Source organism: Bubalus kerabau, chromosome 6 (genome assembly GCF_029407905.1).
Source record: "Bubalus kerabau isolate K-KA32 ecotype Philippines breed swamp buffalo chromosome 6, PCC_UOA_SB_1v2, whole genome shotgun sequence".
NCBI lineage: Eukaryota > Metazoa > Chordata > Mammalia > Artiodactyla > Bovidae > Bubalus > Bubalus kerabau.
Genome location: NC_073629.1, coordinates 27,836,351 through 27,855,511, shown reverse-complemented (window position 1 = coordinate 27,855,511; position 19,161 = coordinate 27,836,351). Strand labels below are relative to the sequence as shown.

The following is a 19,161-nucleotide window of genomic DNA, read 5'->3' as shown; positions in this document are numbered from 1 at the left end:
TTCCCTCGTTAATTCCAATATTAAAGATAACTTGAGAACAAAATATATATACATGCTTCAGGCAAACATGTCTTTTATGTCTTTTGTGAAAGTAGCCACATTTTCCCCTCATGGTGGGAGCTGTGTGTCTCTTATCTGCTGTCAGTGCATCTCAGATTTAAGGCCCATTAGGAAACAGCAGGGCCTCAGTCCAGTGGGCTTTTCTTCCAGTGAATACTTTTTTTTAAGATTTTATTTGTTAATTTTTTGGCCACCCCAAGTGGCTCATAGGCTCTTGTTCCCTAACCAGGGATCAGACCTGGGCCCTTGGCAGTAAAAGCCCACGTCTTAATCACTGGACCACCAGAGAACGCCCCCATTGACTACTTCTTAACTGATGGGTGTCCTGGGGTTATTAGCTCAGATATTACACAAGTGTGACCCCTTCCCCACCAGACAGGTGTTTTAATTGCCATCCAAGGAATGAAGTTCTATACTGAAACTTGGCAGTTAACCCAGTAACAGGGTGGATTCTGACAGATTTTTTTTTTCCTCCTTTGATATGAATAGTGTTTTTTTCTTTTTCCACTTCCTTGACAGATTCAATACACAGGAAACTCTTAAGCTCTTAATTTGCAAAACTGAATCAGTTAGTTAAGGTGGGATGTCTTTTTGGTAAATGCAATTTGGCATGAATTCCTTCTGTAAAACTCAGAAGAGACCGTACCAGATTCCAGTCTGTCCATGGATCAATTTTAAAAGAAAAGTCTGAATGTTGTAGGTTCTTCAGGACACTTGGGCTCTTGTTGGCCTGAACCATAGGGTGGTCACCAGGATTTTCTAGCTTCTGCGTTGGCCTGGGACATGTAGTTTCTCTCTGCTTCCTTCTCAGCTGTCAGGTAGCTGTGTTAGCTTGTGAGCCCTGGAGCAGTTGGTCTTACTTATATCCCTCTGCTTTTCAGGGCTTAACAACTGCTCGAGCTGCCGAGATCCTAGCCAGAGATGGACCCAACGCCCTCACGCCCCCTCCCACGACCCCTGAATGGGTCAAGTTCTGTCGACAGCTGTTTGGAGGGTTCTCAATGTTACTGTGGATTGGAGCAGTTCTTTGCTTCCTGGCCTATGGTATCCAAGCTGCTACAGAAGAGGAACCTCAAAATGATAATGTGAGTACCATAGTTCTAGTGTGGATTGTTAGGTATGCGTAAACACCTAACAGGCCACCCTCTGCCAGCTGTTTATTTTCAGTCACTACGGGTTACTTGATGGTTTTAAACTCTGGGAAAAGTAACATCAGCATCAATTGCCTTCAGGGCCCGTACGTCTTCCTTCTTCACTTCGGGTTCTCTCTCTGTCCCCTCCCTGTGTTTAGATGTTCTTCCAAGCTGGGCATCTGCCCTGCACGCTGCTACCATGAACCGGCAGCTCTGCTCAGGCCCTATGCAGGTCCTGTTGCCACTAAGTGGAGGGCATAGTTTTTAACATTGGAACATTGCACACATCCAGAAATGTTTGGTAGCCATTCTTCAGGTCACAAGCTGTCTTGAAATACGTTTAACAAAGCAGGAGAAACTGATTCATCTGGAACGCTTCCCCAGGCTAGTGACCAAGTATCAGTGTGACTCCGTTTCTGACTTTCTTGGACACTGTCTCTAGGAAGAAGCATGAAGGCATGAGTTTTGTATTTCTGAAGCCTTGATCTCTCTCTCTCTCTTTTTTTTTTTAAAGTGTTTTTTATTCAGTCAATTAGCTGAATGTCCCCAGTCCTTCACTGAGAGCTGTGCCGCCCTAACTTGTCTGTTCTGTTGCAGCTGTACCTTGGTGTGGTGCTGTCCGCGGTCGTCATCATAACCGGGTGTTTCTCCTACTATCAAGAAGCTAAAAGCTCAAAGATCATGGAGTCCTTCAAAAACATGGTTCCTCAGGTACCTGCTGCTTTTTGTCTTTCCCCATCTGGCAACTTGCAGCGCCAATAGTGTGAACCAGTGTGGGGTTAAGGCCTTCCGAGTATTCAGTGGCTCCACCAGAGAGAGAGGGACACCTTCTCCCCCACCCAAGACCACATCTGTTTTTCTTACACCCTGGAAAGGGAGCGTCTTCCCTCTGAGCGTACCACACAACGGCAACGTGAAGACTGCCTCTTAGGTAGCCTGAGCAAGCTTTCGTTAACTCGTGTACATAAAAAGCTAAGTCTTGGTTGTAATGCAGATAGTTAAGATCACAGATGGTTTTGTGATTTGGACACTGCCTTCCCGGTGGTATCCATTCTTACCTGACGGAATGGTGTAAACGTGTCCCCTTCCAAAAGCAAGCCCTCGTGATTCGAAATGGTGAGAAAATGAGCATAAACGCGGAAGAGGTTGTCGTCGGAGATCTGGTGGAAGTGAAAGGAGGGGATCGAATTCCTGCCGATCTCAGGATCATTTCTGCGAATGGCTGCAAGGTAGGTTTAAACAGAGCCTCCGCGCTTGGGGCAGAGGGAGTGGAGTGATCCCGCAGCCCCAGATGAGGCTCGTGTCACTCACATGACATGTTTGACTTTATTCATGGGCAGGTGGATAACTCCTCGCTCACGGGAGAATCAGAGCCACAGACCAGGTCTCCAGATTTCACCAATGAAAATCCCCTGGAGACACGGAACATTGCCTTTTTTTCAACCAACTGTGTTGAAGGTAGGACCGTTCTGAAGTACTCTTCAGCACAGCGTGGCATTTATCTTGGGCTTTAATGACAATCACCAAAAAAAATAACCCCACGGCCACAATTTCTCTTTGTTTTGTGGGTCCCATTTCTGACCACCTTAGTCAAACACGGCAGAAGCAGTTGACATGCTGGCAGGAAGACACAGTAAACCTCGTGGCTGTTTTTCCCTGTTCCCTCTGCCTCACATGGCCCTCTTGTGTTGGCAACACTAAGCTCAAGTAAGGTTTGGAGCTGCGGTCCTGCTAATGGAGTGAAATCCCAGAGTCCATATAGTTTAAAACAAACAGCATATACTACCAAAGATGTGGCCCTTAAAATGATGGGTGTTCCTTCTCTTTTTTCAACCGTGCTGTGTAGTTGTGCAAATTCTGCAGCTGCACTGATAAAATGGGGTACAATTTCCCGTACTCTTTTTTAAGGCACTGCACGTGGCATTGTCGTGTATACTGGGGATCGAACCGTGATGGGCAGAATTGCCACGCTGGCTTCTGGGCTGGAGGGGGGCCAGACTCCCATTGCTGCGGAAATTGAACATTTTATCCACATCATCACGGGTGTGGCTGTGTTCCTGGGCGTGTCTTTCTTCATCCTTTCTCTGATCCTTGAGTACACCTGGCTGGAGGCTGTCATCTTCCTCATCGGCATCATTGTAGCCAACGTGCCAGAGGGTTTGCTGGCCACCGTCACGGTAAGAGGCTGGGGGAAGGTGATGCTTGCCCACTCTGAAGGCCTGCCTCAGAGTGAGGTTCATCCACTGCCCTCTCCTTGGGGGCTGCCGACTTGGTTTTTTGTGTTTTTTTTCTTGCATGTGTTTATATATGGGTTTTCTTCGGAGCCAGCTGGGTAGGGTTAGACAGTGAGAAGACCTCAGCACATTTTTATGTGGAAGATAGTAAACCAGAAGCATACTTTTTTTTTTCCCCCCTTGAATTATCACATGATCCAGAACAGTGTAGCCCAGAAAGGAGAAGAACTTAGGGCTGAGTGGGAAAAACAGAATATGGTAAATCCTGACTATTTTCACTTTGCTTAATAGCCTTTTTGGAGGGGGGTGGAAGGAGCCCCATATACACGTGGCCGTTATTATTTCTTCCGACTTCAGAGGAAGGTTAGAGAGATTTAGTTTTAAGAAAGACGTCTACGGGGGCAGGGGTAGCCAGAGTTCCTATAGAACAGCTGCCTGGCCATTTGAAGTATTAATAATCTGTTCCCAATGCTTTAGGTGTGCCTGACGCTGACTGCGAAGCGCATGGCCAGGAAAAACTGCTTAGTGAAGAACCTGGAGGCTGTGGAGACCTTGGGATCCACGTCCACCATCTGCTCAGACAAAACTGGAACTCTGACCCAGAACCGAATGACAGTGGCCCACATGTGGTTCGACAACCAAATCCACGAGGCGGACACGACAGAGAATCAGAGCGGTAAGGCCGGCCCGCCCCCACAGCTCAGCCTCCCCTGCTTGAAGCTGGGTAGAGCGTCATGGGTTTTCGATGTTTCTGGTCAATTCAAGCATGGTTGGGAAAATGCCTGAACCCTGACTAGTTTATGGGGAAAGGAGATGTGTCATTTCACATCTTTCTGGGACTTCAGTACACAGCTAAGCACTTTGTTCTTGTCTCTTTTTGCCTCCACCAGGTGTTTCATTTGACAAGACTTCGGCCACGTGGCTCGCTCTGTCCAGAATCGCAGGTCTTTGTAACAGGGCCGTGTTTCAGGCTAACCAGGATAACCTGCCTATCCTGAAGGTACACTCAGAGGTTCTGTTACGATTGCCTTCAGGCTGTGCTCATGCCACACAGGAGCCACCACCTGAGGGTTCCCTTTAAACAGCATGTGACCTTTGGGTGTTGTAAAGTCGTTGTCTGTTGTAAGACACTTGGAGTGGTGTGTAACTCTTTGCTGTGTGTAACCTGAGTTGTATTGCCTGTAGATCCCCAAGTACTTACAATACCCTGTGGTCAATAAAGATCAGTAAAGGGGGAATGTATGGGAAGAACTGACTTAAGTGGGAGGGGGCCAGGCAATCCACCTAACTCGTAAAATCCGGCTTGACTCCTCTTGAGTTTATATCCTAATCACCTCACCTAGTGGACAGTGAGGGCTACTTTTGTGACTCAATAATCGTATTTGCATATTATGATACAGCAGATTCCAGTCAATCCCTTAAGCCATTTATTTTCTTAAAATAGCTCAGCTATTTCTCTTATCTTATTTGTTCTTAGCTTGCTTACTAATGATGCAAAAATAAGCTAATCAAGCTCAGCCTTCTGGAATTCGCATGAAATTTGCAATGACTAAGATATTACTGTGTGACCCAGTAAAGACTTGGTCCCAGAAAGGTCATGAGCTATACAAGGTCTTTGAGGCCGAGAGGAGCTGCGTGGAGCCCTTGGGGCTGCTCACTCTCCCCGAAGCTGCCTGTGGTGGATCTGGGTAGAAACTGTGTTGTCCAAGAGAATATGGCTCAGATGGAACTGAGATGGCCTCTGTTGTGAGGATGGGGCTCCTTTATTCTTTAAAGGAGTTTCTTGGCATTGAATTGTTGTTGATTTGGGGATGTTGTTCATCTTGGGATAAAGCTTGAGATGTCTGCTTCATCGTTTTCCTTACCTCAAAGTGGAAATTTTCTAGGCTTTGAGCACAGGGACTCAAAAGTATCCAACCTTTTCTCATTTGAAAGCTCCAGAAAGGTAGCATGAGCTGTTATTTCAGGGGTCTGGGGCCATGTTATGTTAATGACATTATCAAAAAAAAAGAGGGGCCTACAGCCCTATTCTGCTTTGATAATTGTCTTTTATTAAAGTGATCCTACTTACTTCCCACTTACTTCCTGCTTTTTACGAAACCTGGCCACATTTCTTATTAAAAAGAACTCCTATATTTATAAGGGAGCATTCATTTGCCCATCTGCACATGTGGTCTGGTGTGCCAAAGGTGTAAAATATTCTTCTGTGTGAAAGTTGAGTACAGCCGAAAATGGTTTTAGTGTGTCAAAATGTGTCACAGTATATAGCACACAAATGTGTGTTACCTGAAGTGTGGGCTTTAAAATGGTAGCTGAGGACATTAGTGTTGGAACTAAAAATCACTTCAAGTTCGCATCATTCAGGCCCAGATAATCCTGCACAATTAAATTATGTTTAGAGTGTAAAGTCCTGCTTAGTCCTTGACACAGACCATTTGCCCTCCCTCCTGAGAACCCAGGGCATTTTCTTCTTAAATTGCAGGGCAGTGAAGGGGACTGTAACTATTTACATTCTCACTCTGTATTTTCTGATTCATAACTAGAAATAGGTAGTTGGGAACAATACTGTCTTTGAGACTTCTCAGCAGGCCCAGGGAAGGTTAAAAAAAATAAAAGCCTGGAGAGGGTTGGAAGACTGTGTCATGCCTCTCCCAAGGGTCAGTGACACCTCGCACCATTTTGGGTAGGGTGAGGAGGGCAGGCGGCCAGGAGGAGTTTGGAATTTGAGATAAAGGACTGTGATGGGTGGTCACACCCCAGAACGGTGCTCTTCCTCGCCCACCTCCCCTCTCCTCCTGACAGATGGGAAGACAGTCCAAGCTTTCTCCTGGGTTTCAGTGGTGTGGTGCTCAAGTGCTACAGGGCGAAGCGCTTTCAGGGTGACTAATGGAGACATCTGTTCACAGCGGGCTGTAGCGGGCGATGCCTCAGAGTCTGCGCTCCTGAAGTGCATTGAGGTGTGCTGCGGTTCTGTGAAGGAGATGAGAGAGAGATACACCAAGATCGTCGAGATCCCGTTCAACTCCACCAACAAGTACCAGGTCTGAGCATCTGGGATCTCATTGCCAGGGGGCACAGAAAGGAAGGACATAGGCTGGAAAAAGATCCATCCACCCTTTTGGAATTTTCCAGGTTTAAATGCTTTCTGAAAACGAATTAGTCACACTCTTTATGAGTGCTTGAATTTAACATCTGACTCTGTGTCCGTGTAGAAAATTCTCATTTATTTGAACATTAGTAGGATAAATGGAGCCTCTTCTTTCTAACGTGTTGTCCAGGCCCTTTTGAGTTCTCCTTTGTGGGTTGGAGTGGGTGTGGGGATGGGGGAGAGGGCTGGGCAGGGCTGCGGGTGCACGTGAGTCTGCCAGTCCCTGTTCTGAATTTTCTTTGGGAAAATTGTGTACGTGAACATGTGTCAGGGATGCGTGAGCACCTTGCCACGCTCTTCCTCTGTAGCATTCAAAGTGTGCTACAGGGTGTAAGACACTAAATTCAGAAATAAGGGCTCTTGTATCTTTCAGAACAGTTACTAGGGACTTCCCTAGTGCTCCACTGGTTAGGATGTCGTTTTCACTGCCATGGGCCTGGGTTCAATCCCTAGTCAGGGAACTAAGATCCCACAAGCCACATGTCGCAGCCAAAAAAAAAAAATCTCCTTCCATGGGCTGTCAGGCCCAGCTATCTAAAGTTTGCATCCTTTTCCATTCTTCACAGTTATCCATCCACAAGAACGCCAATGCAGGTGAGCCCCGGCACCTACTGGTGATGAAAGGTGCCCCAGAAAGGATCCTGGACCGCTGCAGCTCCATCCTCATCCATGGCAAGGAGCAGCCCCTGGACGAGGAGCTGAAGGACGCTTTTCAGAATGCCTACCTGGAGCTGGGTGGCCTCGGAGAGCGTGTGCTGGGTACGCTGATAGTCCGGGAAACAACTGCAAGTTACCGCGTTAACCTCTGCTTCTCGTTAACTTGCCTTTATTTGCCCCCTTTGTTTTCAAAACAATAAGCGCTGAAGACATGGGGCAACAAAATCCTGCCGGTTTGCCTCTGATTCTGACTTAGACCTTTAATCTCATGCTGGTCAGTTCTGTTTGCTCAGAAAAGGAGGGGGAAAGAGTAGTTGTCTGGCTTTTGTTGCTATGTCCATGATCTGTAAGCTTCATGAAATGAAAATTCATTCATTCCTAGGGCATCTAGAATAAAGCCGCTTCCCAGCTGCCACAGAATGGCTGTGAATTACCTGGGCGCTTGTGTCACCAGCTCACAGATTAGGTGAATGGTGAATTTGGAGCCTTGGATGCCACCTGTTCTGTGTCAGCCACTGCGGACAAGAAGCACGTTCACCCAGTGTCATAGGGAAAGTGGCATCTGTCATCTTTTGTACAGATAAAAACTGAATTACATCATTAATGTAATTCCTCTGTTCTCCTTAGTTGGGTAACTTAGAACTGATTACCTGGTCCCCATACTCTTGTTCTCTCCTGTTCTTCAGTCTAACTTGAGGTGTCTTAGGTCTCTATTCAACTGAAAGGTCATTCTTAAGTGTTTTTTTTTTTTTTTTTTTCCCTGTTTCTGCACCTCCACCACCCCACAGTAGAAGCAGTCTCTCCTATGAATCTACAAAACACTTGATACCACTTTAAAGGACATTGTAACCTCCATACATCGAAAGAAATGTCTTAAGTATCACGATTCTTGTATTAACAACAATAATACTAGATGATGAACCCCTTGGGCAGAGTGTGTCTGATCTGCATTTATCCTCAAAGAAGCTTGGCTTCCTTCTTCTACACAGCTGCTCAGCAGTGTATGTTTTGGTTAGATGAACAGTGAGCAGAGCCATGGCCTTGGTTTTTTCTCCAGAGAGGAGAGTAGAGACAAGTAATCACATGATGTGCCAAAGTCCAAGTAACTGAGGAGGCGGGGTCTCAGTTCACTTCCATTCAATCGCTCAGTCATTTCTGACTCTCTGACCCCATGGACTGCAGCACTCCAGGCTTCCCTGCCCATCACCAACTCCTGGAGCTTGCTCTAACTCCTGTCCGTCGAGTCGGTCATGCCATCCAACCATCTCATTCTCTGTCATCCCCTTCTCCTCCCGCCTTCAGTCTTTCCCAGGATCAGGCTCTTTTCCAGTGAGTCAGTTCTTCACATCAGGTAGCCAGAGGATTGGAGCTTCAGCTTCAGCATCAGTTCTTCCAATGAATATTTATGACTGATTTCCTTTAGGATTGACTGGTTGGATCTCCTTGCTGTCCAGGGGACTCTCAAGCGTCTTCTCCAGCACCACAGTTCAAAAGCATCAATTCTATGGCACTCAGCCTTCTTTATAGTCCAACTCTCACATCTGTGCATGATGGAAAAATCATAGCTTTGACTATATGGACCTTTGTCAGTAAAGTAATGTTTCTGCTTTTTAATATGCTGTCTAGGTTTGTCATAGCTTTTCTTCCAAGGAGCAAGGGTCTTTTAATTTCATGGCTGCAGTCACCATCTGCAGTGATTTTGGAGCCCCCCAGAATTAAGTCTAACACTGTTTCCATTGTTTCCCCATCTATTTGTCATGAAGTGATGGGACTGGATGCCATGATCTTAGTTTTTGAATGTTGAGTTTTAAGCCAGCTTTTTCACTTTCCTCTTTCACACTCATCAAGAGGCTCTTTAGTTCCTCTTCACTTTCTGCCATAAGGGTGGTGCCATCTGTGTATCTGAGGTTATTGATATTTCTCCTGGCAATTTTAATTCCAGTTTGTGCTTCATCCAGCCCGGCATTTCTCATGATGTACTCTGCATATAAGTTAAATAAGCAGGGTGACAATATACAAGCTTGACATACTCCTTTCCCAATTTGGGACTGAAACCATGGTGCTCAGACTCCCATTTCTTCACATTAAACAGAACCTCATCCTCAGAGGCTTGGTGATGGATTCTGTCTGTTGCGTGGTTTCCAAGGACTCTATCATTCATAAATGTTCAGTGAAACTCATTTGGTTATAAAAGTAGAATTTTTAAAAAAAAGCTTTCCAAACTAACAAACTGCTGCACAACAAGCTGGGGTCCTGCAGCTTCCTCTGTCACTGGAAGTCCTCACAGACTCCCTGCCCTCCTGCAGGTTTTTGCCACTTGCTGCTGCCAGATGAGCAGTTTCCCGAAGGTTTCCAGTTTGATACCGACGATGTCAACTTCCCTCTTGATAATCTCTGCTTCGTGGGACTCATCTCCATGATTGACCCACCACGGGCTGCTGTCCCAGATGCTGTGGGCAAATGCCGAAGTGCTGGAATCAAGGTACTGCCCCCACCCCACCGTGGCATCACCTCTTAGCAGTTCTGGATGCCCTACTTAGTGCCCCTCAGGGTCCACGTGATTGCTGGTGTTTCTCACCTGGAGTATCCATTTCTCATCTCCAAAGCTTTTTAGTTACCCCCGGAGAAAGCCAAATGGTATTAAAATGTTGGTGTAAGCTGCAGATGAGGGATCGAAAAGTAAAAAAAAAAAAAACCTTTAAGAGAAATGTAACTGAGCAAATTAAAAAGCGCTGAAGACTTGGTAAGGTTTTAAATTTTGAAATATTGCCTTATTCTAAATTAATACTCCTCATGCAATGAATGGCCTGTCTTGTGTTTTCAGACAGTTGGTTTTGAAGGGAATGTTTGGTGTACCACTCTGTGTCTGTCTTAAGTTGCAGAGTGTTCAGGTGTGCCGATTCAGTGTGGTTTATACAGTCTGCCGTGTTACCGGTTGTTTGGCTTATTTCCAGCTTCTCATTCTCACGAGTAATACTGCTCTGAAAAGCTTTGTAAAACTCTTCTCCTACCACTTTGATTGTATTCTTACTGTAATCATAGGGTCAAAAAGAACAGTAATTGATTTGAAGTCTTGTTACTTACTGCTTTCCCTCCAAATTGGGCCAGTTTCAGGATGCTGACCAGCAATGTGTGGGCCCTATTACGCACCAGCATGAGATTTTCATTCTTTTGTTGTTGTTGTTGGGTTTAGTAAATCTGAGTATCTTTGTTTGATGGTGTAAAAAGATAACTGTTTATCCTGTGTGATTGTGTGCCAAGATAAAATCTGGGTTTTGCTTGGTGTCTTCTGTGAACTCGTGTTTGTGTTTTGGGCTAGTTCGTGTTTATCAGTTTTCTGTTTGCGTTTCTTTCCCTTTGATATTGCAAGCTGAGTCATCCTTGATATTTATTCTTACCCACTTGTAAGACTTCTCAAGGTCATTTGCTTGGCAGCTGCATTCAGCAGATTGTCCTCTTTTCTGCCACAGGTCATCATGGTCACCGGAGACCATCCCATCACTGCCAAAGCCATTGCCAAAGGTGTGGGGATCATCTCAGAAGGTAATGAGACTGTAGAAGACATTGCTGCCCGCCTCAACATCCCAGTGAGCCAGGTGAACCCCAGGTAAGGCGGGAAGGTCAGAGCACTGCTGCCTGGAATGTGCAGATGCTGGTAGTCGGGCATCTTCAGCTTGGTTCTACGTGGTTTCCTTCTAGGGTTACTCTGGGTCGGGAGGCCCCTTCAGTGGCAGAAAGCAGCCTGCTTCCCAGGGAGGGTTTTCTTTTTTTTTTTCTTTTTTTAAAATTTATTTTAATTGGAGGCTAATGACGACAATATTGTGGTGGCTTTTGCCATACATTCACATGAATCAGCCATGGGTGTACATGTGTTCCCCATCCTGACCCTCCTTCAGGCCTCCCTCCCCATCCCATCCCTCAGGGTCATCCCAGTGCACCAGCCCTGAACACCCCAGGGAGGGTTTTCAATAAGAGCAATCATTGTAAGCAACACTTAGATGGTGCTTACTGTTCTAAGCATTTGCCATGGAAACCCACAGAGGTCGGTAGTGCTCCCAGCTTGCAGAGCAGGGAAGCTGAGGCCGAGTCGCACGGTACACTCAGGAGTCTGGCTTCTGAGTTCATGCTGTTCCCCTTCTCCTTACTGCCCAGCACCTAGCACCTTGTCATTTTCAGGTCCACACTAACGAAGTGGGCAAGGCACTATGACTCAGGCCAGCAAGGAGAATTTTGGCAATACAGTGAAATAGATAACTTGAGACAAATTAGTTTTGCTTTTTTAACGTTTTGTTAAGGCTTAGGGCCACCCCCAGCGAACCCTACTTTGGGTTTGGTCTTTCATCAGCTCTGCCACTGTCTAAAACTTAGTTACATTGTTTCGATGCATCCTGTAAACATGGGGTAAGGAAGGTGAGAGGCAGGCCTGCCTCATGGTGGTCGTGAATCTTGAATGAGATAATATACATGAGTATGCTTTGTAACCTGTAAAACACTGCACAGGTAATACCTTTTACTTAATGGGACAGTTCCTCCTGGCTTTATGGTGTTACGCTTCCCTGGTGGCTCAGGTGGTAAAGAATCCACCTGCAATGCCAGAGACCTGGGTTCAATCCCCAGGTCGGGAAGAGCCCCTGGAGGAGGAAATGGCAACCCACTCCAGTATTCTTGCCTGGAGAATCCCATGGACAGAGGAGCCTGGTGGGCTACAGCCTGTGGGGTAGCAGAGAGTCGGATATGACTGAGCAACCAACGCAACACTGCATAATGAGAGAACTTCTGTTCTCAGTGAAGAAGGGACAGACAGGTGACCTTTATTTGTGTGTGTGGTTTTTTTTTTTGTTTTTTTTTTTTTTTTTTTTTTTTTGGTCCTGATCGTAGGGATGCCCGGGCCTGCGTGGTGCATGGAAGTGATCTGAAGGACATGACTCCCGAGCAGCTGGATGACATCTTGAAGTACCACACGGAGATTGTGTTCGCCAGGACCTCTCCGCAGCAGAAGCTCATCATTGTGGAAGGCTGCCAGAGACAGGTCGGCACACAGGCGGGGCGGGCTCTTTCAGGCGCTGCTGACCTCAGTGATTGCAGTTCCAGTAAAAACAAAAAACAAGGCAACAGTGCTGGAAACCTGAGCCAGCTAGCTCGTCTCTGTCTCAGTATACATGGGCCAGTAAGAAGCTCCAGGCGTAGAGAGGGTGGTGATTGGATCATGGTTTAGCCAAGACACATGCTCTACTGTACTGGTCTTCGCTGTGGCCCAGAGTCAGAGCTTCAGCACTCAGCACCAGAAGAGCAGTGCAGGTCCTGATGTCCACACCAGAGATGTGAGTGTCCAGGAGGTTCATCCCATAGTTGGGAGGGACCTGGGGGTGATGGTGCATAAAGGAGCGGGACTTTCCTGAGTGATACTCACCCGAGTCACGACTTCAGGTAGACCTTGTGAACAAGGTGGGGGTGTCTCCTGGATCCTGTTGTTTGGTATTAGTGGTGTGCATTCCTGGCTGAGATAGATCTAAGTCTAGATAGAGTCTCAATGGGAAAGGAACAGTGTCTGTAATGAGAAGCAAATAGAGGCTGCACCTCACTTATGCCCAACCACGCAATTCCACTCCTTTTCCTGGCAGGGTGCCATCGTGGCTGTAACTGGAGACGGTGTCAATGACTCCCCGGCTTTGAAGAAGGCAGACATTGGGGTTGCCATGGGGATTGCAGGCTCAGACGTGTCTAAGCAAGCTGCTGACATGATTCTCCTAGATGACAACTTTGCCTCAATTGTGACTGGAGTAGAGGAAGGTGAGAGTGCTGCGTGAAACCTGGTCTAGATGCTGCTGAGCAATATCCATTTCTGCGTGTGATTTCCGGTCCTTTTCATTAAGCTCTGCGTTAAAAACAGTCTTGCTTTCACAGGTCGTCTGATCTTTGATAACTTGAAGAAATCCATTGCTTATACCCTCACCAGTAACATTCCTGAGATTACCCCCTTCCTGATATTTATTATTGCAAACATTCCACTCCCTCTGGGGACCGTCACCATCCTCTGCATCGACTTGGGAACGGACATGGTGAGTGACTGGCACACCTTCCACACATCACAGTGCTAAGGTGTGGCATTAGCACTCACCGCTGTGCTCTCTGGGTCCCTGTGGCCAGCATTTGGAAACGTCACTACTGAGAATTTTTTGGCCTGTGTGTGGCAGCCTCAGCATCAAAGATTCAGTGTTAATCATTCTTTAAGACAGCTGTCAATACCTATTTAGCAGATAGAAATCTTCCCTTTTGTATCATTTTGCCCTTTTTTTAAAAAAGAAGGGGGACTTGTAATATCTCGTTATGGAAAACATTTTTTTTAAGGGAGAGCAAGAATTTGAGAACAAACAAAAGGGTCACAACATGAGCTTGCCGGTTTCTGATGACTTCTCGCCCCTCCTTCAGGTCCCTGCTATCTCCCTGGCTTATGAGCAGGCTGAGAGCGACATCATGAAGAGGCAGCCCAGAAACCCCCAGACGGACAAACTCGTGAACGAGCGGCTGATCAGCATGGCCTATGGACAGATTGGTGAGCCAGCAGATTTCAAGTATCTGTAGGGGTGACTCAGAACCCTCAGACAGGGTTTCTGAGGCTTCAGAAGTTGGGTAACTTCCAAATCTAAGATGAGCCAGGATCTAGGCTAGTGCTGGGGATTTTTTTTAGATTCCCTTCCAAGTGAGAAGACATCTTTTGCCATCTTCCCAGAAACCTTAGTTCTTTAGATTGGGCAGTTGCAACTGAGCTCGTCTGCTTTAGAACAAAGAAAGGCCCCTGCTCATGGAGCCTTTTGAATGCCAGGCACTGCTCCTAAGAGCTGCAGTATTAACTCAAAGGCAGCTTTTCTGGGGAAATAAGGTACTACCACTGATTGGACTCGGCAAACTCTTAACTCTGCACCCAGTGGAGTTTGGAGGTTTGGCTGACTGGTCACCATCACATAGCAACTCTGCAGCCTCACTCTCCCCACCCCCAGTGCTTGATTTCTGTTCCACTCATGGAACAGAACCAGCTAACAGGTAGTCTAGCTGGTGGACAGTGAAAATGCCCTTTGATCCTAAACACTGCCTTTAGCAGAACTTCATAAAGCCACCAGCAGCAACTTGTTCTTCTAGACTAATTGCATCACTGTGAACCCTTGGGTAAAAATGCAACAAATCAAGTACGTTATGGAAATATGGCAAAGATTGATTTAACCATTTCTGACAACAAAGCAATTGGCTGATGGCTAGAAAGGCCTAATTTTGAAGTAGGAAAATGGTCCAGAGTATAGGATGAAATCCCACCCCAAAGAGTTGAAGGCAGTATAGTTGGATTGGATCCCAGAGAGAAGGATCCTGGAAGTGGGGGAAGTGGAGGATCAGGTCAGAAAGTGCCACATTCATGATTTCCACAGTGGCTGGCAAAAAGGCCATGTGTAAAAATTTTGAGAGATGGAACAGGAGTCGTAATTTTTTTTCAGGAATTAAAAAATGGGGATGTGGATTTTTACCCCTAAGGGTCATGTCCTGATAGAAGCAGATGACCAAGGAATAGAGGTGGGTGTTTTTAAGAACAAGGGCCAGGTCCCTCTTTTAAGCTCTAAAAAGTGACTCGAAGTGGAACAGGTGTGGGTGAAGAGTGTGCCCGCAGATGATTTGTACCAGGCCCTGGCATTCAAGTTCTTTTCAACTTCTCAGGTATGATCCAGGCCCTGGGGGGTTTCTTCACTTACTTTGTTATCATGGCTGAGAACGGCTTCCTCCCAAATCACCTGCTGGGCATCCGAGTGACCTGGGATGACCGTTGGATCAACGATGTGGAGGACAGCTATGGGCAGCAGTGGGTGAGTGAAGGCTGCCCGCCCACCAGTGCCAGACAGAGCTCCTCTAGCACCAAAGGACAGGGCCTCACGGCCTCTGGACACAAGGGCCAAGAGCCAGGCTCATCCGTCTGCCTTGTGCGTTTCAGACCTACGAACAGAGGAAGATCGTGGAGTTCACCTGCCACACGGCCTTCTTTGTCAGTATCGTGGTGGTGCAGTGGGCTGACCTGGTCATCTGCAAGACCAGGAGGAATTCCGTCTTCCAGCAGGGGATGAAGTGAGTAGGCCACAGTCGGGGGTCTCAGCTCAAAGACGGGTCTGGTGATGGATGTCTGAACCCTGCGCTAAATAAAAAGCCCAGCACCTGACACATTGGACAGAAGTTCTAGAATCTTGTCTGGGGAGCTAATTCATGAAGCAAAATGTCATTTTCTAGGTTTTTTCATCTGAACTCAGGTTCCTAAGTACAAATACATAAAGACCTATGAAGACATCAACCTGCCATGTAAACATAATAGGGATTCCCCTGGCACTCCAGTGGTTAAGATTTCACCTTCCAATTCAGGGGACATAGGTTCGAACCCTGGTCAGGGAGCTACATGCCTCATGGGCAGAAAAGACCAAAACATGAAGCAGAAGCAATGTTGTAACAAATTCAATAAAGGCTTTAAAAATGGTCCACATTAAAAAAAATAATAAAAAACAATGTTAGAAGATATACTTTTATTTGCAGTTTTTTAACCTCTCTCCCCTCCTTGTTTTTAGGAACAAGATCTTAATATTTGGCCTCTTTGAAGAGACAGCCCTTGCTGCTTTTCTTTCCTACTGCCCTGGAATGGGTGTTGCCCTGAGGATGTATCCCCTCAAGTAAGTCCCTCTTCTTTTAGGTCCAAAAAGTTGGAAATAACTAGCATGGCTTGTTCCTCACATGGCACAAGTTAGTAGCTGTTTATTTCAGAGCTGTTGGGTGATAGGTACAAGAATTCCTCTGAACTGGGAAACAAAGGCTGACTCAGTGATGCAGACCAGGAATCAGCGTTGCTAGGGCCACCCAGGCTCTGACCCTTGGGCTTGCTCACCAGCCAGCTGAGCTGAGCGCCAAAGCCCAGTTGTCTTGAGGCCAGCTGGGGGCATCCTCAGCTGTGAAGTTGGGGTCACAAGTCCAAATCTTGATTTGCTCACCCAGTGAGTGAAGTGCATCACATCGCAAGCCCCTCATCTCTGGGGCCTCTGACTCCTCTGCTCTCAGAGGAGGATGGTGGAGCCGCAAATCTGAGGTCTTTATAGTCGAGCACTGGTAGTGTCAGGAGATCATGCATAGGTAGGAAGCCAGCCACTTGTCTTCGGTCAGAACCCAACTGGCCTTGAACATGGTGAAAGACAACACCTTTGATAGATTGAATTTTCACATGCAGAATTTGCCACAGACTCCCAAGAGTGTTTTGAAGGATTGAGTGTGTTTGTGGTATTTGCCAACTGGTTCAGGTTAGGCAGCTGCATCCTCATTAGAATATGCTAAGCCACAGAAAGTGCGACTTGTGATCTGAACGTCATTCTCCCCATCCTTGTTCAAACCCATCTGGACTCTCAAGTAGCCTGTTGCCCTCAGCACTTCTCCCTGTTCTCATCCCAGAAGTAACCAGACCTCGTGGGTTCCCTGTCGGCGGTGTAAGGGTAGACTGGCATCCAGGGTCACGTTACTGTGCCAGACGGTCTCCCTAGCCTTGTACCCATCCAGGCTTGCTTTAGGTGGATTGAGCACTCCTCCTCTGCCTTCATGTTTGGGAGGCCGTTCCGCCCCACTCCACCAGCCCTGATGGCTTTCCAGGTTGCTTCCCCTGGGGCTTCCCTTGCTCTTGGCTTCCCGGGCCCGCGCAGCTGCACCCCTCTGCCATTGCTTGTGCGCTCCATAGACGACAATCTTCAAAGCAAGGACCACAGGATCATTTTTTGGCTTTGTATTCCCAGCCCCCCACAGAGTTTGCACACAACAGGGGCAAGCCTTGCCCAAGCTGAATTCTATCATCTTGGGCCATTGTTTTAAGAGAAGACCAGGAGGATCAGAGCTCTTGAAAAAGGCCAAAAAGAAAAGTCGCACAACAAACTGATGCCTCGGAGCATCTTTTGCTGTGACTTGAGAGAGAACTTGTTCCCAGTGGGTTCTACCCAGTGTGGAAGGTGGCTTAGTTACAAAGGTTCCCAAGTCAAGCGAAGTCGTCTTTTAGCAGCTGTGGAGGACACACCAGACAGGAAGAGGGGGAGATGCCAGAGCCCTGCCCTGGGACGGCCTTCCTCCTGTGGTTGCCCTGGGAAGTTGGGAGTCAAAGTGTCAGCCTCCTCTAGAGGCTGCCCAGGGTGCCTGTCTCCAGGCTGGGGACTGTGGCAGCAGCCCCTGGGTCCCCAAAGGCCTCGGATCTCTGCTAGGACTCAGCTGCTTACTCCCCAGGTCTGGGACTCAACACACTCCTGACTCTTCTAAACTCTACTGTCAGAGACCAGATTCAGGGGATGATTAAACCAGTCATGACCCACACTGGCAGTTCTTTTCTCTTCAAATGCCAGGATATGAGCCAAATGTACTTGAGTTTCTTAAATATTTTAGAAAAGGAAATATCCTGTTGGCTCTGGAATTGACAACAAAAAAAATCGAAGCTGACCTACAGTACCAGCCGGTTCTCATGGAAACCCAGCTGAAGGTGGCAGTCTGCTGTCTTCTGCGCCTCTAGGCTCTGAGCGTGCAGAAGTGGGGTGTGTTTATCATGAGTTCTGTGTGAGTGCTCAGCAGTTAGCCAGGACTGTGCCTGGCTTCTCCTTTGGGGCTGATGTGTTCCGCTGTCCCTTTGCTGACGTGCAGTCTCTGCCTGCCTTTGAGTGGTGTCCACATGTAAATTGCTGCCTGGTTCTGCTTCCAGACCTACCTGGTGGTTCTGTGCCTTCCCCTACTCTCTTCTCATCTTCGTGTATGATGAAGTCCGGAAGCTCATCATCAGGCGACGTCCTGGCGGTGAGTACAGGCATTTTCAGTTAGGACTGGGGCTGGGGAGGGCTGCCTAGTTCTGGCTCTTGCTCTGTTTCTTTCAAAGTGTCTGGGCTCCTCCACAGTCAGCCTGATTAGCTAAGTCCACGGGACGCTAACTAACTCCAGTCACAGCCCATCCACAGCCCATGGAGATCTCAACTGAGGTTTTAGAACTGATCAAATACAACCTGAATAGGATGTGGTAGAAACTTGGTCAGAAGTCTAAACTGTCTTTCCAATTAAAACATTACTCTTAAAAACACATACAGTTGCTGCTAAGTCACTTCAGTCGTGTCCGACTCTTAGCGACCCCATGGACTGCAGCCTACCAGGCTCCTCCGTCCATGGGATTTTCCAGGCAAGAGTACTGGAGTGGGGTGCCATTGCCTTCTCCGACATACAGTTGAGGGCCCCGTAGACTTAGTTCCCCAAAGCTCACAGTTGCTGACCTCTGTCTCTCTGTCTGCTACCCGCAGGTTGGGTGGAGAAGGAGACCTACTACTAGACCCCCTCCTGCACGCCGTGGAGCATCATGCCACAAACTCTGCACCCACCACCCACCCCCTCTTTGTGTACTTCAGTCTTGGAATTCAGAATTCCACCCTGGTAGGAAAGCACCGAAGCATGTGGGGAAGGGAGACGTCCCGGAATGAAGCATGTAGCTCTATGGGGGGGGTGGGGGTGGGGGGAGGGCTGCCCGAGAAACATCCGTCTGTGGAAACGACCGTGGGGAAGGTTTTTATGTGCCTTTTTGTTTTTGTAAAATGGAAAACTTGGAAAGACTGAAAGAATACATTTTATATTCGGATTTTTACAAATAAAGATGGCTATTATAATGGAGTCCGCCTCACAGCCTTCATCAGTTCTGTGGTCCGGATGTCCACGCAAGATTCATCTGGAACGGTGCTTCCCAGCGCACGCGTCCCTGGCTGGCAGCCTCATCAGCATCACCTGGGGACTGGTTAGCACAGCGAAGCCACGGCCATGGAACAAGACTCTAGCCAGCAATCTGTTCAATAAGTCTCCAGGTGATGCTGATTCACATTCAAGTTTCAGAACCACAGGCTGAGGGAAACTTCCTGCC

General features: G+C 47.4%; 1 protein-coding gene across 1 annotated transcript in view; it reads left to right on the top strand.

Annotated features, from left to right (window-relative positions):
- The window catches only part of ATP1A1 (ATPase Na+/K+ transporting subunit alpha 1), a 32,352-nt gene extending 13,435 nt beyond the window's left edge, over positions 1–18,917 (top strand). The window contains exons 4-23 of the mRNA XM_055584624.1: positions 942–1,145; positions 1,791–1,904; positions 2,288–2,422; positions 2,534–2,651; positions 3,102–3,370; positions 3,905–4,103; positions 4,318–4,427; positions 6,334–6,468; positions 7,142–7,334; positions 9,539–9,714; positions 10,703–10,839; positions 12,111–12,261; positions 12,854–13,022; positions 13,137–13,291; positions 13,662–13,785; positions 14,934–15,079; positions 15,205–15,335; positions 15,824–15,925; positions 17,971–18,062; positions 18,554–18,917. Of these exons, the coding sequence (XP_055440599.1) occupies positions 942–1,145; positions 1,791–1,904; positions 2,288–2,422; positions 2,534–2,651; positions 3,102–3,370; positions 3,905–4,103; positions 4,318–4,427; positions 6,334–6,468; positions 7,142–7,334; positions 9,539–9,714; positions 10,703–10,839; positions 12,111–12,261; positions 12,854–13,022; positions 13,137–13,291; positions 13,662–13,785; positions 14,934–15,079; positions 15,205–15,335; positions 15,824–15,925; positions 17,971–18,062; positions 18,554–18,582 (2,889 nt within the window). The 3' untranslated portion in view covers positions 18,583–18,917. The remainder of the gene's footprint in view (positions 1–941; positions 1,146–1,790; positions 1,905–2,287; positions 2,423–2,533; positions 2,652–3,101; positions 3,371–3,904; positions 4,104–4,317; positions 4,428–6,333; positions 6,469–7,141; positions 7,335–9,538; positions 9,715–10,702; positions 10,840–12,110; positions 12,262–12,853; positions 13,023–13,136; positions 13,292–13,661; positions 13,786–14,933; positions 15,080–15,204; positions 15,336–15,823; positions 15,926–17,970; positions 18,063–18,553) is intronic.
- The last annotated feature ends 244 nt before the right edge of the window (positions 18,918–19,161 follow it).